The 24589-nt window shown below is 33.8% G+C and overlaps 1 protein-coding gene across 2 annotated transcripts; it reads left to right on the plus strand.

Moving 5' to 3' along the window:
• Nucleotides 1-18048: 18048 nt before the first annotated feature.
• On the plus strand, nt 18049-22985 carry LOC110623019 (CASP-like protein 2B1). 2 transcript variants are annotated; one of them, XM_021767830.2, is made up of 3 exons: nt 18049-18686; nt 18773-18905; nt 22559-22985. In XM_021767830.2, the coding sequence occupies exons 1-3, from the start codon at nt 18463-18465 to the stop codon at nt 22820-22822; spliced, it is 621 nt and encodes a 206-aa protein (XP_021623522.1). In that variant the 5' UTR covers nt 18049-18462; the 3' UTR covers nt 22823-22985. The 2 variants fall into 2 exon arrangements, with proteins under 2 accessions (XP_021623522.1, XP_021623524.1); XM_021767832.2 differs by having other exon boundaries at nt 18055-18686; nt 22571-22985.
• The last annotated feature ends 1604 nt before the right edge of the window (nt 22986-24589 follow it).

The raw sequence follows: 24589 nt of genomic DNA on the forward strand, positions 1-24589 counted from the left end.
TCTTCAGGCTCGTAGGTTGCTTAGGAGGGGATGTCAGGGGTTTCTAGCTCATGTGAGGGAGTTGGATAGTCATGTTAGAGAGCCCGCCTCAGTGCCTGTGGTGAGTGAGTTCTTAGATGTTTTCCCAGACGAGCTGCCAGGGTTACCACCTGCTAGGGAGATAGAGTTCGAAATTGAGTTAATGCCTAGTACCAGACCGATCTCTATCCCTCCCTACAGGATGGCACCAGCCGAGATGAAAGAGTTGAAGGAACAGTTGCAAGAACTGGTGGACAAGGGTTTCATCCGACCGAGTACCTCACCTTGGGGTGCTCCAGTACTCTTTGTGAAGAAAAAGGATGGATCCCTCAGGCTTTGTATCGACTACAGGCAGTTGAACAAAGTCACCATCAAGAATAAGTACCCATTGCCAAGGATCGACGATCTATTCGACCAGCTAGCAGGAGCGGGTTGTTTCTCCAAAATAGATCTGAGATCAGGGTACCATCAGTTGAGAATCAGAGAGGAGGATGTGCCAAAGACGGCCTTCAGGACCAGATATGGGCACTATGAGTTCCTTGTAATGCCGTTTGGGTTAACCAACGCCCCTGCAGCATTCATGGACCTCATGAACAGAATATTCAGACCATACCTGGATCACTTCGTTATTGTCTTCATAGATGATATCCTAGTGTATTCCAGGAATGCAGAGGAGCATGCCCATCATCTGAGGACAGTTTTGCAGACCTTGAGGGAACATGGCTTGTATGCCAAGTTCTCCAAGTGTGAGTTCTGGTTAAGGAGCATATCATTCTTGGGGCATATAGTGTCAGAGAATGGAATAGAGGTAGACCCCAAGAAAGTAGAGGCTGTGACTAACTGGCCCAGACCCACCTCAGTGACAGAGATCAGAAGTTTCTTGGGTTTGGCTGGTTATTACAGGAGGTTCGTACAGGACTTCTCCAAAATTGCAGCTCCTTTAACCAGATTGACCAGAAAGAATCAGAGGTTCGAGTGGACCGATCGATGTGAAGAAAGCTTTGAGGAGCTCAGGAAGAGGTTGACTTCAGCACCAGTGTTAGCTCTGCCAACCAGCAATGAGGACTTCACAGTATTCTGTGATGCATCCAGAGTAGGCTTGGGTTGTGTGTTGATGCAGAATGGTAGGGTGATCGCTTATGCTTCTAGACAGCTAAAGAGGCATGAGATGAATTACCCCACACACGATCTGGAGATGGCAGCAGTTATCTTTGCCCTCAAGATGTGGAGGCATTACCTCTATGGGGTAAAATGTGAGATCTTCACAGATCATAAGAGCCTGCAGCACATCTTGAGTCAGAGAGATTTGAACTTGAGGCAGAGGAGATGGGTAGAACTGCTCAGTGACTATGATTGTAAGATACAGTACCATCCGGGTAAGGCTAATGTAGTAGCTGATGCCTTAAGCCGGAAATCACTTGGCAGTCTATCCCACATCACGGCAGAGAGGAGACCGGTGGTGAAGGAATTTTATAAGCTCATTGAGGAGGGTCTACAGATGGAGTTGTATGGTACAGGTGCTTTGATTACACAGATGAAAGTAACCCCCGTGTTTCTGGAGCAGGTGGCTCAGAAACAGCACGAGGACCCAGAGTTAGTGAAGATTGCCAGGACTGTTCAGTCAGGCAAAGATAGTGAGTTCAGATTCGATGATAAGGGGATCCTCCGCTATGGGAATAGACTATGTGTACCAGATGACATCGGGCTTAAAGGAGACATTATGAGAGAGGCTCATAATGCAAGATACAGCATTCACCCTGGAGCCACCAAGATGTATCAAGATCTGAAGAGGGTGTATTGGTGGCCAGCTATGAAGAGGGAAGTGGCACAATTCGTGTCAGCCTGCGAAATATGTCAGAGGGTGAAGCTGGAACATCAGAAGCCGGCTGGAATGCTTAACCCGCTACCTATTCCAGAATGGAAATGGGAGAACATAGCTATGGACTTTGTAGTTGGGTTACCGGCAACATCCAACAGACTAGACTCCATATGGGTGATTGTGGACAGACTCACCAAATCTGCTCACTTCATCCCAGTTAGGAGCAACTACTCTGTGGATAAGTTAGCGCAGGTGTATGTTGAGGAGATTGTCAGACTACATGGGGTCCCGGTATCTATAGTGTCAGATAGAGGGCCCCAGTTTACCTCCAGGTTTTGGCGGAGTCTGCAGAGTGCTATGGGTACTAGGTTGGATTTTAGCACTGCCTTCCATCCACAGACAGACGGACAGTCAGAGAGGACCATCCAGACCATAGAAGATATGCTCAGAATGTGTGTGCTAGATTTTGGCGGTTCTTGGAAGCAACATCTACCTTTGGTGGAGTTTGCCTACAATAACAGCTATCATGCTAGCATAGGGATGGCTCCATATGAAGCTTTGTATGGGAGGAAGTGCAGGTCACCCGTTTGCTGGGAAGAGGTTGGAGAGAGGTCCTTAGCAGGGCCTGAGCTTGTTGAGATCACCAGCAGGGTGGTGCCCATTATCAGAGAAAGGATAAAGACTGCCACCAGCAGGCAGAAAAGTTATGCAGACATCCGCAGGAAACAAGTAGAGTTTCAGGAGGGGGATCTAGTGTTGCTCAAGGTGTCTCCAATGAAAGGGGTGGTTCGATTTGGTAAGAAGGGTAAGCTAGCTCCGCGGTACATTGGACCCTTTGAAGTCCTGCAAAGGATTGGGAATGTATCGTACAAGCTGGACTTGCCTGCTTCTATGGAGAGAATCCATCCGGTTTTCCATGTTTCCATGTTGAGGAAGTTCGTGTCAGATCCGGGTAAGGTTCTTAGCGAGCCTGATGTGGAGATCCAAAAGGATCTCACTTATGTTGAACAGCCAGTGCGGATTCTTGACACTCAGATCAGAAAGTTGAGGAACAAGGAAATCCCGATGGTGAAAGTCCTTTGGAACCACCACAATTTGGAAGAATGCACTTGGGAGACCCGGGAGTCCATGCTCCAGCAGTACCCCCACCTCTTCTAAGGTTAGTTGAGATGTGTTCCATGTGCTATATATGTGTATGTTATGTTTGTTTCGCTATGCATGTACTAGTTGAGGAACATTCGGGGACGAATGTTCTTAAGGGGGGGAGAATGTAATACCCGGCTAGACTCCGGTATCGGAATTCCTACCGTCCGGTGGAATTTGGGTGTCGGAAACCTCTAGAAGGGTAAAAGCATGTTTTTATAAAATGTTTTCATGTATTTTAATGTTTTAAGTATGATTTTAAATAAGTTTTTGCATGAAAATTCTTTAAGGAAAAACCCAGGTTCGGCCGCCGAAACTCACTTTCGGCCGCCGAACATGCATGGACTTTGGGAGGCACGTTAGGCCCCCGAAAGTCTAAGTGAGGGAAGTGCAGGTTCGGCCGCCGAACCTTATGTTCGGCCGCCGAACATTTCATGGATGCGGAGGCACATTCGGCCCCCGAACGTGGCCTGGCCAGCCACTATAAAAGGGTCCCCTTGGTCCGCACGGGCGAGCTTTTTCTCTCCCATTGTCGGCCAAGGTGAGTCTCCACCGTTCCTCCCTCGATCTTGAGTGTTTCCTCTAGATTTTTCATGGTTTTAACAAGTTTATAACTTTGTTTTGAAGATTTGTGAGCTTTGAGCAAGTTTTGAGTGCTTGGAGGTTCAAAGAGCTTAATCTCTCCATCTCCAAGCTAGGATCGCTTTCCTCTCGTTTCTTCAAGAGGTAAGGGTCGATCTTGAACCCTTTTTATGTTTTAAACAAGTTTTAAGTAAGATCTATGGGTAGAAATGCATGTTAGGGTATATGTTGAGTTTATGGGTTTTGATGATGTTTGAGCAATGTAGCTTGATTGTGTGTGTATGAAGTGTTGTAGATGGGGTATATGCATGTTTGAGACCCCTAGGAACTTGTATGTGTGTTTTGGTTGAGAAATATGCATGATCTATGGTTTTGGGAGGCAGGAGGTTCATTTGAACCAAGTTTCTGCCGTTTGGCAGAAACCAGGTTCGGCAGCCGAAGGGAGTTTCGGCCGCCGAACCCCTCTTGTGAAGGCAGCTTTCGGCTGCCGAAGGTGCCCCCGAAAAGAGACTTTCGTCTCTGTCTGGCACTTTCGGCCGCCGAAGGTGCCGCCGAAGGTGCCCTGTTCAGCCATTTCATGCATATTTTCTATGATGTTTTCATGATGTTTTAGGGGGTTTTTGGGGGATATATTAGAGTTATGTTTATATATGTTTGGTCCCTCATTGGAGTCCACCTGTGTAGGTTCGGACCCGAGGAACCGAGGACCCCAGCAGTGAGTGAGCTGCTTCAGTGTCTGGTCAGAGCTAACCAGAGGTGAGTGGAAACAAGCTTAATGTTTTAAATCAAGCAATTAAATGTTTTGAGCATGTTTCATGCATCATGATGACATGTAATAGGCTGATTGCATTAGTACACGAATATGTCGCATTGCATTTTATTTTGTGGTTGTGGGTGAATGCTGTATGATCCAATTAGTCCACGAGACTTAATATATGATATAACAGGAAGACCAGGACCCCATGCTACGGCCTGGCACGAGGCTTTATATATGATATGACAGGAAGACCAGGACCCCATGCTACGGCCTGGCACGAGACTTTATGTATGTTATGACAGGAAGACCAGGACCCCATGCTACGGCCTGGCACGAGACTATGTTGGGACTAATTGGTGACAGGTTCACCCTTGATGTGAATTGTCTGTGATATGATGCATTTCATGAAAGCATGAATTTTAATATAATGTTTTTAGTTTCTGCTCACTGGGCTTTTAGCTCACCCCTCTCCCCTAACCCCCAGGTTTGCAGGTACGGGAGTGATAGAGAAGAAAAGAAGAGAAAAGTCATATGTATGTAATAACTAGAGTATGTGGACATGACAAATGATAAGAATGTAATGTAAAGTTTGAAACAGTTATGTTTATGTAACTAAGCTCATTGAGGATAGAGTTGTGCTTGACCATAGTATTTGTTAATCCCTTGGTATGTACATGATCTTATTTTATGATGAATATGTGAACCAACTCAACACTGAATGTATATTGCCATAGAGGCTTTGATGAAATCCCACAGAGGGATTAATGTTTATGTATATGATGAATACAGTGCATGCACAGGTTGAGTTTGGTATATGAAGAAAAAGAAAGGTTTTTAATTCTTATGTATGTTTGTTGATCATGTATGGGATTAAACAGGTAAACAGGATGTATGTAGGCTTGCTACGGGTTCCGGCGGCCTTAAGCCGACCTGAATCCTAGCGCCGGTAGCGGTCCGGATTTCCGGGTCGTTACATTATCTCATCAACATATCAACCTATGGAGAAAGACAAAATAACTTGCTTTGTGACTTTGACTTCCCCACTATCATTTAGCCATTGTAGTCGATACGACTTGGATGCTTTTCACAATTCAAACTTAGCTTTTCCGCTAAGGTCGTACTAGGAATATTAGTATAACTCCTACTACCAAATCATTACATATACCTTCCCACCTATGAGATATCATGTGTGGAAGATATTTTCTCATTTCTCCAAGTCTTTTTCTTTTACTTGCATGTTCAATGCACGCTTGGCAACAAGTGACCACCTTGCACAACATACTCAATGTTTTTTTTATCAGAATAATCTCATAAGGAAGGCATGTCAGATTTTGACTCAGAGATAATTTCACCATAGTCTTGCTATTGAGACATTGAAATGCAATGTGTCCTATTTCTAAGCACTTGAAATACTTGATGTTGCAATGCTTGCTAGAAGAAGATGGTATTTTAGTTATAGCTTTGGAAGTAATGCTAGTGACTTACTGTTCAAAATCTTGTCTTTACTTTCAAAAAATTTATCCTTGCTCTTCTCATCTTTGTTAGACTATTTTGAAGTCCAAGTATTGCTTTGGAAGGTTTTGGTGCCACCTTTCTTTTCAACTGCTTCTCTACCTTTATCGTCACCATATCTTCAAGTTATACATAATGATGTTGGCAATCTTTTTGTTAATTCCGCTAAAAAATCTAGCCTGACAATAATCCTACGGGTATCTCTTCAGAGAATACATCCTTGGATTCCTACAAAAGTGAAATAAACACACTAGGTAAATTTGGGTCAAGGTCAATAGTAGAAAACAAGCTTTTCCCTAAACCTAATTAACACTAGTGATTTTTGGCTAATATAGGCTCTTTTTAGCTCTCTTTCTTTTGCAAAGAAACTTGCATTCTTTTCACTCCCTAAAGTACTCTCTTTTGCACTCAATTCTTTTTTTGCATAACTACTCACTTTTGAGCCTTTTGGTTTATTCTTTTCACTCATGGCCTCTATACTCTCTTTTCTTTTCACCTCACTTTCGGAAGCCTCAGATTGAGATTTTATGATGTTGAGTTAGTCTTTATAGGCTTCAGTAGGAGATAAGGGTGCAAGAGTGTAGTTTTACCAATTTAAGAAGAATAAATACCGATTACAGTATCCATCGTGCAACGCTTTTCGATCAAATTGTCATGGTCTCCTCAACAAAAGATGACTAGCTTGCATTAGAGCTACATTGCACTTTATCTCATCAACATATCAACCTATGGAGAAAGACAAAATAACTTGCTTTGTGACTTTGACTTCCCCACTATCATTTAGCCATTGTAGTCGATACGACTTGGATGCTTTTCATAATTCAAACTTAGCTTTTCCACTAAGGTCGTACTAGGAATATTAGTATAACTCCTACTACCAAATCATTACATATACCTTCCCACCTATGAGATATCATGTGTGGAAGATATTTTCTCATTTCTCCAAGTCTTTTTCTTTTACTTGCATGTTCAATGCACGCTTGGCAACAAGTGACCACCTTGCACAACATACTCAATGTTTTTTTTATCAGAATAATCTCATAAGGAAGGCATGTCAGATTTTGACTCAGAGATAATTTCACCATAGTCTTGCTATTGAGACATTGAAATGCAATGTGTCCCATTTCTAAGCACTTGAAATACTTGATGTTGCAATGCTTGCTAGAAGAAGATGGTATTTTAGTTATAGCTTTGGAAGTATGCTAGTGACTTACTGTTCAAAATCTTGTCTTTACTTTCAGAAAATTTATCCTTGCTCTTCTCATCTTTGTTAGACTATTTTGAAGTCCAAGTATTGCTTTGGAAGGTTTTGGTGCCACCTTTCTTTTCAACTGCTTCTCTACCTTCATCGTCACCATATCTTCAAGTTATACATAATGATGTTGGCAATCTTTTTGTTAATTCCGCTAAAAAATCTAGCCATGGTTGTTTCTCGAACCTCTCCCACATTAGCCTTCATCATTGCAATTTCCATCTCCTTGTGGTAATCTTCAGCGGATATGGACCTTGTGTCAACCTTTGCAACTTGGTGTAGCTCGCGGTAGTAATAGGATGGAACAAATCGGTTTTGTGTGATGTGCTTCATCTCTTTTCAAGTTGCTATTGGCTCTTTTTCATTTCTTGATTAAACAGTTAAACATTCCTCAACAAGGATTACAAAAATAGTACTTTTCCTAGATGGACTAGGAGAACTCTTTCTCCTTATAAGTTGCATGAATTTGGCCTCCTAAATTGGACCTGATTAACTTAAAATAAGTCTACTAATAATATTAAAATAACAAAATAACAAAATGAGTCTAAATACAATTCTAGCCCAACATGCTATATGGCCACAAGTGTGTTGTAGCCAGCCCATATGGCTTCTTTTTCAAGCTCCATTACTCCTTTGCTTTAATTATGTTCACGAATACTTTATCTCGTAGATTTTCATGTGTCATGAACTCAAAATTTTCCTCGGATGCTTTTATTCCTTCACAAACAACTTATTGCACTAAGTGTTGAAGCAATACTTTGATTTTCTTTGCATATGCTCTCGTTATTGGTCCAGAAGGTAATGTGATATTCACATTCATTCCATTGCTCATATGCTTACCTCCTATCTTCGCATCATCTTCTCCCTCCTCAAATGTATTCTTCCTCGAATTTGAAACATCAAAAGGAGATAAATCAGAAACACTGAATGTAATAGAAACATAATACTCACTAAGTAAATCGATGCAATAAGCATTATCGCCTATGTGTTCCAATACTTGGAATGGAACATCTTCTTATGGATCCAACTTAGATTTTCATTGCTTAGGAAACCTTTCTTTGGGAAGATTTACCCATACCCAATCGCTAGGTTTAAATATCACTTAACACTTTCTATGGTTAGCTTTCTCGGCATAAACCTTATTCTTTGCTTCAATATATTGTTTGGCTTTCTCATGTATAGAACACATTAATTTTGCCTTTGTCTTTCCATCTAAGCTAGACATTTCACTCATAGGAAGAGGTGATAATCAAATATAATTGGTGGGTTAAAACCATAAATAATTTCAAAAAGGGAATAACCTGTGAAAGAATGAATGATCTATTATATGCAAATTCAATGAAAGGCAAACAATCTTTCTAAGTTTTTAATTTTTTACCCAGCATGCAACAGAGTTCCTAGAGTTCTATTCCTAACTTCAGTTTGGTTGTCAGTTTATGGGTGACATATAGTAGAATACAAAAGTTTAGTTCCAACTTTCCGCATAAAATACTCTAAAAATGACTCACAAACTTCATATCTCTATCAGAAATAATAGTCCTAGGAAATCCATACAATCTAACAACCTCACGAAAGAATAGATAAGTAATGTGTGTGCTATCATCAATTTTATGACATGCAAAAAAGTGTATCATTTTGCTAAACCTATCAACAACAACAAATATACTATCCCTTTCCTTCTTAAATCTAGGTAATCCTAACACAAAATCTATATAAATATCAATCTAAGATTTAGAAAGTATAATGTGTATAGACCATGCAACATAGACTTAGGCTTAGCTTACATACATGCAATGCATTGTGCATATATTTTTTCAACATCCTTTTTCATACGAGACTAATAAAAATTTCCAACTAACACATCTAAAGTCTTATGCATTCCAAAGTGTTCCATTAGACTACGTCTATGAGATTCTCGTACAAGTAATTCACGCACTGAACAATCAGAAATATACAATTGATTTCCTCAAAAAAGAAAACCATTATACCTATAAAACTTTTGAAAAACAACATGTTCACATGCATCATACATGGCACTAAAGTCCACATCAATACCATACAACTTTTTCAATTGCTCAAATCTTAACAATTTAGATCCAAGAGTAGCAATAAGAGCATATATGCGAGATACTGGATCGGCTACCATGTTATCTTTGTCATTCTTGCATTGAATCACATATGGAAATGATTCTGTAAACTCCACACATTTCGTGTGGCATTTGTTTAGCTTTCCTTATCCCATTAAGTGCTTCAATGACTCATGATCACTATGAATAACAAACTCTTTAGGAAGCAAGTAGTGTTGCCACACATCCAAATCAATGCATACAATTCCTTACCATATGTGGAGTAGTTCAATTGCACTCCATGTAGCTTCTCATAAAGTATGCTATGGGGCATTTCTCTTACATCAAAATCGCACCTATGCTAATAATTGAAGCATCACATTTAATCTCAAAAGATTTTGAAAAGTCATGTAAATATAAAATATGAATAGTATAAAGTTTTTCATTTAGGGTTTGGATCACTTTCTCTTGTCCCTCTCATCATTTAAACCCTATATCTTTCTTGATGATTCTTATTAGGAGTGTTGTAATGGATGAAAATTCCTTAATGAACCTCCTGTAGAAGCTCGTAAGTCTATAGAAACTCCTTACCTTAAAAATGCTCCTAGGTGACCATTCATGGATAGCTTTAACCTTAGTATTGTCAAAACGAGCTTGAGCCCGTGGACAGCTCGGGATGGCCCGTATTTTTTTTTTTTGGATATGAACAAGATATTTGAGGCTCATTTTTAAAACAAACTTTTTTACTCAGCCCGTTTTAGGATCGAGCCCGCACAGACTGGACTGGATGGGTCTGTGACCATCCGTTTTAGAAATATTGAAATAACATCATTTTAATCATTAATTTTATTATTTTATAAATAAAGATGTGGATGACGACGAAAGGGTAGATAGAGAAGATGTATCAATTTCAAATAAAATTTAAATGTTGTTTATTTAGAGAAAAATGATATTGATTGATATTTTTTTTAAAATTTTGTATAGTTTTTAGTAAGTTTATTTTATTATTTAGACAATTTTAATAGGTTCTATTTAAATTTTATAAAAAAATATGGAGTTAAAACTTATTTATTGATTATAATGTAGTTCATTATTTATTGATCGTGGTTGGTATAATATGTAAGTTTAATTAATAGTGTGAATTTATTTTTTTTAATTTCAATTCAATTTAAAAAAAAGGGCTATCCGGACCCATCCGCAGGCTTGCGGCGAGCCGAGCCGAGCCTAAATATTAAAAGTTTATTTTTTAACGGACTTTTTAAGTTCGGCCCATTTTGGAATCGAATCCACGCAGATCAGGACGAACTGGGCTAAATAGCCCATTTTGATAATACTACTTAACCTTTTCTTTTATCCACTTCGGCACTTTTCGCATTAACTACAAAACCTAAAAAGATAACTTTTTCTATGCAAAACGTACACTTTTTCAAATTATCATACAATTGCTCCTTGCGAAGCACAACTAAAACTGACATAACATGCATTATGTGTTCACTGGAAGACTTATTGTAAATCAAATATCATCAAAATACACAATAAAAATTTTCCCTATGAATTCTCGCAAAACATGGTTCATTAAATATATAAAAGTGCTAGGTGCATTCTTTTAGCTAAAAGGCATGACCAACCATCCATTTAAACTATATTTTGTTCTAAATGTTGTTTTCCACTCATCATTAGGTTTCATCCTTATATGGTCAAATCTACTTTTCAAGTCAATTTTAGTGAAAATACATGCGTCATGTAACTCATCCAATATGTCATCTAATCTAGGAATGGGATAATGATAGTTTACAGTGATTTTGTTGACTGTATGACAATCAGTGCACATCCTTCAAGACACATCTTTCTTTGGCACGAGTAGCATAGGTACAACACATAGACTCATGCTTTCGTGAACATGCACTTTTGTCAGTAATTCCTTGACTTGCCTTTGTGGCTCCTTTGTTTCCTTAAAATTGCTCCTATAGGCTGGTCAGGTAGGGTTGGAGCTCTTAGCACAAAATCTATTTGATACTTAATGCTTCGCAATAACGGTAATCCTGCGGGCATCTATTTAGAGAATACATCATTGAATTCCTGCAAAAGTAAAACAAACACACTAGATAAATTTGGGTCAAGGTCAGTAGTAGAAAATAAGTTTTCCCTAAAACTAATTAACACTAGTGATTTTTGGCTAATATAGGCTCTTTTTAGCTCTCTTTCTTTTACAAAGAAACTTGCAGTCTTTTCACTCCCTAATGTTCTCTCTTTTGCGCTCAATTCTTTTTCTGCACAACTACTCACTTTTGAGCCTTTTGATTTATTCTTTTCACTCATGACCTCTATACTCTCTTTTCTTTTCATCTCACTTCTTGAAGCCTCAGATTGAGATTTTATCACATTGAGTTAGTCTTCATAGGCTTTAGTAGGAGATAAGGGTGCAAGAGTGTAGTTTTTCCAATTTAAGAGGAATGAATACCGATTACGGTACCTATCATGCAACACTTTTCAATCAAATTGCAATAGTCTCTCCAACAAAAGATGACTATCTTTCATTAGAACTACATTGCACTTTATCTCATCAACATATCGACCTATATAGAAAGACACAATAAATTGCTTTGTGACTTTGACTTTCCCACTATCATTTAGCTATTATAGTCGATACGGCTTGAGATGCTTTTCACACTTCAACCCCAGCTTTTCTACTAAGGTTGTACTAGCAACTTTAGTATAACTTCGACTATCAATAATTATTACACATACCTTCCCACCTATGAGGCATCGCGTGCGAAAGATATTTTCTTATTTCTCCAAGCCTTCTTCTTTTACTTGCATGTTCAATGGATGCCTGTCAACAAGTGACCACCTTGCATAGCATACTCAATGTTTTATTCATCAAAACAATCTCCTAAAGAGACATGTTAGATTCTGACTCAGAGATAATTTTACTATTGTCTCTCAAAAGTATAGTCAGGGACATTGAGATGCAATGTGTCCCAATCCTAAGTAGTTGAAACACTTGATGTTGTGATGGTTGCTGGAAGAAGATGGTGTTTCAGTTGTAGTTTTGGAAGTAGTGCTTTGCGATTTACTATTAAAATTCTTTTCTTTACTTTCAGAAAATTTCTCCTTACTCTTCTCATCTTTCTTAGACCATTTTGAAGTCCAAGTATTATTTTGGAATGTTTTAGTGCCACCTTTTCTTTTCATTTGCTTCTCTACCTTCATCACCATGATCACCATATCTTTAAGTTCTACATAATAGTGTAATTTGATGATTTTGAAAATCTTTTTGTTAAGTTCGCTAAAAAATCTAGCCATGGTTGTTTCTCGAACCGATCTCCCACATTAGCCCTCATCATTGCAATTTCCATCTCCTTATTATAATCTTTAGTGGACATGGAACCTTGTGTCAACGTTTACAACTTTTGGTGTAGCTCGGCGGTAGTAATAAGATGGAATAAATCGATTTCGCATGATATGCTTCATCTCTTTCCAAGTTGCTATTGGTCTTTTTTATTTCTACGTCTAGCTAAAAGCAATTAATCCCATCAAACTAATACATAGTTAGTAAATTTAACAACATCTAATTTTACCTTTTTCTCTTCGGAATAGTTGTGACACTAAAAAGTTAGCTCCACCTTTCTCTCTTGTTCAAGATAAGCTTCAACATCATTTCTTTCCTTGAATTAAGGAATCTTCATTTTGATGGAATTGATGTTGCTATCCTTACTTTCATTTCTCTTCTCCCTCCTTTGCCTCCTTCTCATGGATTATGTGTCCTCTTCGTGTTCAGAAGCTGAATCACCTACTTCTTCACGATGAGTTTTATTTTGTTTATTTCCTCTATTATTAGTGTTTCTGGTGTTGTTGACGCTAACTTGTTGCAACTCTGTAATTTGGCTAGATTGTCTTTCTATGTTGTTGCAGAAGTCATTTAGCACCATATAAAAGTGTTCCAATTGATATGCTATTGCTTTAAATGCATAGAAATTTTCAGCTTGCCCAACTTCTTTGTCTTTCTCATGCGCTTCCTCACGTGTTTCTCTTGAAAAGATGTTTAACTCTCATGTTTCGCTCACAAGTTGGTTTTTACCTTCTTAAGAACTCACCACTCAAACCTTTTACCTCCCGATGTTTAACTTAAAAGTGTTGCACTTCGAAACCAACACACAATATAAGATTAACAAGATTACAACAATATAAATTAAACAATGATATCCTAAATAATAAAGAAAAGTAAAAGCAAATCTAGAGGCAAACACATGCATAATAAAATATTAGCACAAGTTGGCAATAAGTAAGCTAAATAAATAAGTTTAATGAGTAACATACAACAATTATGTCATCTTATGTGTATGGAATGCCAACAAAGTAAAAACAAATATGACAGATTAAAAGAACATGTCAATCAAAAAATAAAATGAATTTTGCATTCCCTAATGAAAGTCAAAACTAAACCTAGACTATTATCCAATGTTCGAAAGCTTTAAACCAACATAACCCACTCAAAAGCAATAAATTTAAGTGTGAGATACTATCAACAACTCATACTAGCAATATCATCAAAGATATGTCTTAAATAGATTATAAAGTAGATCTTTTTCTTGCTTTTGACCTTAAACATGAATTTTTAAGAAGTAAATTTTTTTCACTAATTTTTCATATCTGAATCTTTCTTTCTTTTTTTTTTAACTAAAACTTATGATAACACGAAATTGAGAAGCAAATGAAATAATAAACAAGCTACTAAAACAAGAAATGAATTAACTTAACAAACGAATATAACAATAACTATAATTGTGAAATTGAAATCAAACAAGATAATAATAAAGATAAATAAATTAGAATTTATCTACGACCTATGCTCTGATACCAATTGATGTGGAATCCTAGATTAACAATGCACTCTAAAACCCCAACACACAATAATATTAAGTCACACACTAATATTAATTCTCAAGAATTCTACTACACCTTTGAATAATGAATAAACAATAAAATAGATAATCGAACAAAAAAAAAAGAATGGAATCGCTATGAAATTACTAATCTTGATAATATGCTAATTCTTGATACAACACAAAGTTAAATAAAATTCTTACTAGAATTTTATTAACCAAGAAAAATAATATTATTCACAAAACAAGTCTAAATTCGTGACTGCTACTTAAAGAGATTTTTATATCCTTCTAAAATCTAATTCTAGTGGTAAAAGGATTAGTGCCAATATAGGAAGAGTTCTTAGTCAAACAGTCAAACATTCCTCAACGAGAAGTATAAAAAACATCCTTTTATTAGATGGACTAGGAGAACTTTTTCTCCTTATGGGCTACACGAATTTGGCATCCTAAATTGGGCCTAATGAATTTAAAATAAATCTACTAAAATACCAAAATGACAAAATGGAGCGTAAGTGCAATTTAGGTGCAACATGCTATATGGCCACAAGTGTGCTACAACCAGCCCATGTGGCTTCTTTTTCCAGCTCCATTACTCTTTTGCTTCAATTATGTTCACAAAAAAATAATCTTGTAGATTTTCATGTGTCACAAACTTAGACTTTTTCTCGCATGCATTCATTCCTTTGCGAATAACTTGTGAGTTAAGTGTTGAAGTGATACTTAGATTTTCTTTGCATGTGTCCTTGTTATTGATCTAAGAGGTAATATGATATCTGTGTCCATTTCATTGCTCGTATACTTATTTCCCATGTTTGCATTACAGTATCATATCACACTAGATCATAATGTGACTATGACAAAGATAATAAACTCATAGAGAAACTTTTCGAACCATTTAATGAAAAACGATTATCAATTTATTCTATTATACACTAAATATTAATAATATTATTGCAAATTGAATATGAAAGATAACTTACGAGAACCTCATACACTAAAAGTTATCACTCATAATTTTGGGTGGACTTGAATCGTATATAAATTATAGTTTAATATCTTTTATATGTAGCTTTAAAAGTTACAAGATAAATTTGTCCAACTTTAAAATTTAAAAGTCATATATATCTAAGGGCATATCTTGATCTATTTTGAAAATTAAAAAACTTGTTTAAACTATTTTAAGAATGAGGAGCCTGTTTGGACTAAAAAAAAAAGAATTTCTATGATTATTAGCTAATAATTAAGGGTTAAAATAAATCTCTTATAAAAAAAAATTATATAGGACTATAATTAGATCAGTCACGTGGTATGAGCGAAAGCGAGATATTTAAATACTATACATATTTTTTATAGTTTATCTTCAAAATTTATAAATTTTAAATAGTAAAATATCAAGTATGACTATTTAGCGGTGATAAATACTCGGTTCAAATCAAAAAAATCGATCAAACTAAATTAATTTAAAAAAATCAGTTTGATTTTTTATTCATTTCGATTCGATTTTTAATTTTAAAAATTTCAGTTATTTTGGCTTGGTTCGATTTTAATCAGAAAAAATGAAAAAATCGAATCGAATCGATTAGTGATAATAGTATGTTATTTTTTATACTATAGAGAGATTAGACCATAATTAAGGTTAAATTATTTTAATTAAATTTTAAAATATTAAAAATAAGATGTAAAAAATAAAAAGTCTATTAAAAAATCAATCGATCAAACTAAACTAAACCGAATCGAATTGAATTAGATTGATTCGATTCAGTTAAGTTTCCGTCTAAAATCGATTTGGTTTGATTTTCACAAATACTAAAATTTTAATTTTTAATTTATTTGATTCGATTTGATTTTGAATTGAACCAATCAAATGCTATTATAAACCAAATCTCATATAAAAAATGAGTTTCACATTAATTATATAAGATATTTGTATTTAAATTCATATATTTATTATATACATTTTAATTACTCATAAATCTCAAACAGTTATATAAAATCTCATTTATATTAAATGCACCTTAAAAATTGTTATAAAATTAAAATATTGTTTAAAATTTTATTTTTATATAAGATCTAGTTTATATTAACAATATGAGACAACTTAGTTATTTAATTGGATGTGTACATCAAAAGTTCAATCTCATATATATATATATATATATATAGATATTTTAATTGATTTTCCATAAACACCAATAAAATATTGAACTCATAATTACTAAATTTATTTTTATTTACGATTGAGTTTATATTAGATGTTAGAGTGACCATTCAGTCGGTTTGATTTTAAATCGAATTAAATCAAATAAATAAAAATAAAAATTTTAGTATTTATGAAAGTCTAACTGAATCATTTTGATCAGAAATTAAACTGAATCGGTCTGATTCAGTTTGATTCAGTTCGGTTTGATCTGTTCAAATTTTTAATAATTTTTTTAATTTTTTCACTTTATTTTTAGTATTTTAAAATTTAATTGAAATATTTTAATTTTAATATGACCTAATCTCTATATTATTGAAAATAATATACTATTATCACTAATTGATTCGATTTGATTTTTTTACTTTTTTTATCAAAACCAAATCGAATCGAAATAATTGAAATTTTTAAAATTATAATTTGTCTCTTGAGATTTTAATTTGAAAATGATACATTTTCATAAACTCAATAATTATAAAAATTTATTAATGTAATGAAAAAAGTAAATATTTTTATTTTAAAAAAACAAATAATAGTTTTCTGTAAAGTTTTTCTGTAAATAGTAAATAGTAAAATACTATTAATATCTTAAATTTTTCTGTAAAGTTTTATTTAAAATAAAATTAAAATTCTAATGTTTTTATCAATTAATTACTTCCTATAAAAGAATATTTTTTTTAGAAAATATTGTAAGAATAATCATACTTTTCATAGCTTCAGCAAAATTTTAAAATAAAATTAAAATCACAAATTTAAAATATGAAATATAAAGTGGCTATAATTTATTTAATGTTATTTATGGTTAATATTTTATCGTATTAATAAAATATTATATATTTTTTTCGTTTTATAAATTTTTATATATTTTATAATTATTTTATAATTATTGTTTACTTTTCTTGTATCTGATTTTTAAAATATTTTTTAATATTTCATAAAATTTAATGTATTTAAAATCTATATAATTAAAAAATTAATAAAATATATATTTTTTAATATGCGTAAAAAAAGTAAAGTAAATAAAAATTATAGAATTGATGGAATAATTTTTTTAAAATTAATAATTTTGCCCTCACTAATTAATTCATAAAAAACTGGTGTTATTTTAAAATTTTCATGAAATAAATTATGAAATTAAATTAAGTTATTTTAGTTTTTTTAATAGAAGACACTTATTTATTTATTTATTCCTTTAAATGCAACTTTATTTGCTAAATAAGAAGATTAGATTTTGTTTAGTTTAATTGTTAGGGAAAAACTGACTTTAATTTATATATTTTAAATATTTAATAAATTATATAATTATTATTATTATTGGTGCGTAAAATGATTAATAAAGTATATATTAATTTATTATATTAATAAAATAAATATAAAATATTAGTTTATTATGAAATATATATAATAATTTGAAAACATAATTTTAAAAAATTAGATTTTTTTTATATCTATACATATTTTTTTACTTAATAATAATTAACATTATAATTATCCTTTTCTTAAAAAAATTAACATTATAATTAATTTAAATATTGTTTATAATTTAAATAAAAAATAAAATCAAATGAAATATCAGCTGAAAAAAAAAAACTCTATAATGAACCGATACAAAATGCAATTAATTAATATTACAATCCATATGAGAAAATTTTTTTTTTTTGGCCGGAAAATCTTTAGAATTACCAACAGCTAATTTATATTTTTTTCCCCTGAAAATCTTCAGAATTACCGCGCTAAGCATCATTCTCCTTCATTCAATTCTTCCAAGGACAAGACATAAAAATGGCCTCACCTTGTCTGAGCCATTCCTTGGGGCAAGCAACTGTTGCCTCTTCCTATACAAAAAAGAAAGAGCTCTGAAGAAACACTGAACCAGAGTCCCCATTTTTAACTCTTCCCCAATGGATGATAAATGCAGTGTTAAAAATGCATTCAATATACCTTCTCACTTTTTTGTACGGTTCATGCGTTTGCCCATTTGGCAGCCTAGCAGCGTTCCCACCTGCAGTCCAACACTCATCATTTCACAAGTAGAAAATTCACAGAAAATGAAAACCCCAAAAAGCCCAAGAAAGTGACAGAGCAACACCTTTCGTGGTCTGCCTATTTAAGTGGTGTGGAGCTTTCTGGCTTTGTGGGTTCAAGCTAGAAATCTTGTCTCTTGGGTATTATCTCTTCTTTTTTTTAATCTTTGGTTAATTTTGGCTTTGTGGGTTCAAGCTAGAAAATGAGTTACTTGGGAGTTGGTGTTAGTCCTGGGAATGTGCCTGTGTATCATGGTACCAATTTGAAGGTTATTGATCGGAGGGTGAGGCTTGCGGAGCTGGTTTTGAGGTGTTTGATATGTGGCTTGGGAGTTGCTGCTGCTATTCTTATTGGGACAGATACTCAAGTTAAAGAGATCTTTACAATTCAAAAGAAAGCTAGATTTACAGACATGAAAGCTCTGGTGTAAGATCTTCATCAACAGTAATTCACTGGTTTCCATAGTCGTGAAAAACCAAACTATTCTTGCTCATTTTCTCATTTTTTCCCAGATTTTTGGTGATTGCAAATGGGATAGCAGCTGCCTATTCCTTGCTTCAAGGAGTGCGATGTGTTGTAGGTATTGTTAGAGGAAGTGTTCTCTTCAGCAAACCATTAGCGTGGCTAATCTTTTCTGGGGATCAGGTATTGACTGCTTGATTTTCTGTATGTGGTTAATTATTGTCAGGTTCCTTTATTTCATCAAAATTAACTGCTTAACTCTTATTCTTAACTACTTAACTCTTGTTTCTGAGTCAACTTTTTCATGTATAAGTTGATTAATAGGTGCTCTAAAAAGTTTGATTTTGCTAATACATGAACATTAATTGAGTGATTAAGGAATAGGGACTAAGTAGCTAATTTGACAAAACATAGGACCTGATAGTTGAGAATCAGATAATTGTATGCATGTAATTCCTCCACCGACAGGTAGTCAAACTTGTTGTAATACTGATGTTTAGAATGAAGTAAATCCTAAACTTTCCCTACTTGGGAGGAATTGGTAAAAGAGGTGGTAGGTCCAAGCTGACCAGTACCATTAATGCCTCAAACTTGTGTCGTTCTCTTTAACTGCTCTTTGTCAGGGTCAAGTTCTGTCAGTAACTTTCCAACTACTAACTAGTTTTAGTTATAAATGTCAACATTAATTTTAGCAAATCGTGTAAATCATGCTATATATATAGCTAAATAGCAGTCTCTTGAAAATAATTTCTCAAGTTAATGCTGCAATACAATGTGATGTTCTGTTTGTGCATTTGCTAATATATATATATGTATATCTAATCAGTTACATTCATCTTTCTATTTAAGGTATTCATCAACTTCAAGTTTTTGGCAATATTGAAATATGGTAAAGTTTTATTAATAGATGGAAGTAATTAATTATTTCCCTAAGCAGTTACATGCAAAAAATGATTTTTAGCTTTAATGGATTAGAACTAAAATCAGTCAATGCAATGCAACACCACCCTCTATGGGAAGCACACCTTTCCTTGGTAGAAAGATATCTCACAATGCTTCTAACAAGCTCCATCATCCATGGCCTGTTTCTAATTTAAGTAGCTGGTTTAACAATGACATCAAAAAATTCACATAGATAATTAAGGTTAACATTGTTAAGTTGTAAAACTAAATTTAAAATTATTTTCAAATGCATTCTTCACCCAACAAATATAAAATAAAAAAACCAGCTAGGACTAATTTTTATTTATTATTGTTTATAAAATTTAGTTTCAAATAAATGTAATTTTCATTGAAATTTTACTGGTTTTTCCAGTTCACAATTTCTTGCAGTTTTAAACTGTGTCTAGGGCTGATAAACAAATGAAAATACACTGGATTGTTATCTTGATTGGTTTCTGATCTAGCACGGTAGAGCCAGTTGATCTGGTCCAGTCTTAAGAACATTGGGATGTTTGGCTCAAAATCAGATTGGACATATACTGTTGCATGCTTGTTTGGTGTTGCATAATTAATGTTCCAATATTTCCAGTTCACCAGCATGGTTTAGCCAACTTGTCACTAGAGCAAGTCAAATAAGCTTCTAAACCTTCCTGGTGAGGGGCCACAATTAAAAAGCAACATGTGGTTAGTAGATTTCATTAAAACTCCTCTCCTTTTCTTTATAGGTATACTCTTCTCCATTCTCTACTGGATGGGTAGAGTGTGTTCCTTTTCTGCATGAAGATTAGGGTGTTCCTTTTCTGCATGAAGATTACCTGTATTTGCACGTGGGTAGACAAATTCATAGGATGACGTTTGTCTTACTCATGGATAACTGTTACTCAAATATGAGCTATCGAGGATCCACTTAATGTGCAGTGTAGACACTAGTTGTCATTGTAGAAAAGGTAGCCCAATAGCACGCATAACATCCATCAGTACAGTTATTTAGACATGCATCTTCCTATGTCCTTTCAATGCACAGGATCTGCATATGACTCGGATAGATGCAGATGGGATTGCATGGCCTATATGAATTTAGTGGAAGAAATGAAAATTTTCCAAGAATCAGCTGATTTTATTTTGAAACGTGAATGGAGGAGTTGTGGGTATGGTTTGGTTACTTATCTTTCTCAAGATTCCTTGAGAGTGATGTAAGATCCATCTCAAAAGTCATCCTAGAAGTATAAATAAACTACTAGGCCATTGATGTTTTCTCATGCTAAAAAGTGGCATCTGGGTTCTAGTTGAGGTTGAGCCCATTCAAAGGAGATGGCATCAATGTACATCTTAGGAAGACTTGCATATTCAAACAAAATAGACATCACATCAACATCATTGTGATGCTGGGAAATATTGAAAAAATGTCTACTTGGTTGAAGGTTAGAAATGAACTACGAATGGAGCTATAGTTTGAGGAGGAATTTTTGCTTATGAAGTTCTTGGAACACATACAAAATTATGCTAGTGTTGGAGCTATGAAGTCCCACAATCTTTTTAAGTTTCTTGATTATAGACTGGTCATATTGATTTAATCTTGGAACAAAGTAAATAATGAGTTAGGTTTAGAAATGATCATTTGAAATTCATGCAGTATCTATGTGCTTTATGCATTGGTTTATATGTACCATGCATATCTTGTCAAGAAGTATTATTCTATGTTATTTTCATAGTAATTTACTCTTTTATACTTCAAAAATATTTCCACAAACACAAATATTAGATGTATAATCTAGACACCTTGCAGCTCAGTTCTCGAGCCATTTGGTCCATACTCGTGGTTTTCTTTTATCCTATATTTTCGTTGGACATAATTTGCTTGCATCCTCAACTTGAAGTCTGATCCTGCCTTGAATAATAAATTGAACAACTATCCAAAACATCACTCACTCAGTCTCCCTTGTACTAGCTTGCTGGAACTACTTTCTGATGGAATTATTAGCTGCTTCTCAATCTTTAATGTAGCTTATTGATTTGTATTAATTGCACGGGTTTCCTCTTCCCTACATCTTGTATATGTTGATGATAAATTATATGAATCTCTGTCATACCCATATAGATTTTGTCAACCACAGAAGAGATGATCAAACACTGTAAAATTGGCTAAAAGCCCGGTTGACTTGCTCTTTAGCGTCATCTATTTTGTTCTCTTCTGTCAATGCTCATTCTTCTCTTAGATTTCAACTTAAGAACTTGAAGTAATTCAGTCTTGTAATAGGAGTCATGGTGAACAGTTTCCAGTGTCTTTCCTTTTTCATATTTTCTTATTAGTGATGAATGCCCTCCAGATCATAACTGGTCGCTTTCAGTTTAAACACAATGATCAACAATTATGGAGTGATTATAAAATTGTATGCTTCTTGCAGTAGATAAAGGAAAAAAAAAAGGGCAAACATGAGTCTGCAGTGCTTGTTGTTAACTCTGAAATAGAGAATTTAGTATAGTAGTGGAATCAATTGCTTGTAGCGAAAAAGTTCAAGGATTCAGTTGATAGAGAGTTTAGTAGTGGAATCTATTATTTATAATGCATAAGTTCAAAGATTCAATTTCAGCATTCTCTGCCTTTAAAAAGTTTATGTACTAGAGTCTTGGTGAGGCTCCATGATGTTGAAGGACTACATGATGTAATCATTTAGGATACATTTTGTTTCGCATTCGTGTGAAGCATTCAAAAAAAATTAGTTAATAAAAAATATTTTCTTCCCTTGTGAGGGAACCGATTTACTTGTTTTTTTCTTAAACAAATGGAGTCATTTTTTAGACAGTAAAAAAAGTTGTTTTTTTTTGAAAAAATATTTTGCATGGACCAATTTTTGAAACATCTTGATAAGACCACCTAATTCTTACACATTAAGCCATTTGTGCAGGTGATGGCGTACGTAACAGTAGCAGCAGTTGCAGCTGCTGCACAGTCTTCAGTATTTGCAAAGTTGGGACAACCAGAACTACAATGGATGAAAGTATGCAATATGTATGGAAAATTCTGCAACCAAGTTGGGGAGGGAATAGCAAGTTCACTGTTGGTGAGTGTTAGCATGGTGGCACTGTCTTGTCTATCTGCTTTCAGCCTCTTCCGCTTGTATGGAGCCAATAAGGGCAAGGGCAGCACATGGTGGTAGGTTTATGTATCTACAATCTCTGTTAATTCAACCATCTTTGCTCTTTGTATCATCTACTAAGGTTTTGGTGCTTCAGGAGGATGCTGCCTCTATGTATGAAATGTAGAAGAAAAACAGTGCTCTTTATGACTGCCATCTTTGTAATAAATCAAGGCTTTGTCAATTTAGTTTTTCTAGTTTATTTATGTTACAACCTTTAGTTTAGTTAGACCTATATATTAATGTTTATATTAGCTAATATTAAGCCACGTGGTGTTGCTAAGCCATTCTTTTATTAATAAAAGAGGTGATAGACATAGTGGAGTATACTCAGGTCATGGGTTCACCTCCCAACTCTCCCACCAAAATGTAAACCCTTTATCAAGTGAATAATTCAATCTCTCAAAATCATCTCTCAAAATCAAGATCAAGATGTATAGAGTGAATACTCAATCGGTTTAGTTTAAAATTAAATCAAATTGAATAAATTAAAAATTAAAATTTTAATATTTATAAAAATCGAATTAAATTGATTTTAATTAAAAATTAAATTGTATTGAATTGATTTGATTTGATTCGATTCAGTTTGATTTGAAATTTTAATAAATTTTTTATTTTTATATTTTAAAATTTAATTAAAATATTTTAATGATTTAATTTTTTTAAATTATTAAAAATAATATATTATTATTATTAATCGGTTCGGTTTAATTTTTTTTAAATTAAAATTAAAATAATTAAAAATTTTAAAATTAAAAATTAAATTAAAATAAATAAAAAATTCGATTTGAATCTAATACCGTTGGGTACTGATTACAAATTTATGGGATCGTCGGGATAAAGTTTTCACCCAATCTGTCATATTTCCTCAACTTAGAGTAGAATACTTTATGATCAAACTTTCATAATAATTTTCTTAGCGAATCTTCTACAGTACTATTTTCTTGGAGATATTTTTGTTCAAGCTCATGTCCATGTCAATGAATTTTTTTGATTAATTAATTAATTTGAAGACAAAGCTACTAAACGATTTCTCCCGGATGGCAAATCAAGATACTTTTATTTAATAAAAGGGAAATTGACCTTACAAAACAAAATATTTACATTGATAATTTTATCCAAACATTTCAATTTTAACAATTTATTTTAAAATTAAAAGATTTTATATAAATTTTATTTTAATTTAAAATTAAGATTAAGAGAATGCTCTTGATGGCATGGCATTATAGCTGGTTTTTTTTATTATTAAACATAGATATGTCAAATTTTTTATTATTAAACATAGATATCATTTGACAGGTAAATAAAAAGTAATTGATATTAAAAAATTAAATATTTTTTCATTTTAATAGTTTTATTCGAATTTTTTAATTTTGACAATTTAATTTAAAATTTAAAATTTTACACAAATTTTATTATAATTTGAAATCACAATTAAAGAGTGTTTTTATTATGTGGTATTATATTTGGTGATCTATTTAATACCCATATAAACCTTGCAATACATAATCAATAAATTAAACTTATTTTAAATTAAAAATAATTTTAATCTCTCTCATTTCTCACCCACCCTCTCCTTTTTTTAATTTCTTCCATTTGTACCGTGATTTTCCCTTTCCTTCCTTTTTAATATGATTGACGATATAGGTAATGAAAAAGTAACCAAAACCGGATTATCCTTTTCTTCACTTCATTGAAATAATAGTCTTTACATTTGAAAATTTACAGTGGAAGAAAATCAGGAGGTCTCTCGAGGGAAATGGACTAAAAATGTATTTTAATTAATTA

The sequence above is a fragment of the Manihot esculenta genome, chromosome 9 (genome assembly GCF_001659605.2).
Source record: "Manihot esculenta cultivar AM560-2 chromosome 9, M.esculenta_v8, whole genome shotgun sequence".
NCBI classification, from domain to species: domain Eukaryota; kingdom Viridiplantae; phylum Streptophyta; class Magnoliopsida; order Malpighiales; family Euphorbiaceae; genus Manihot; species Manihot esculenta.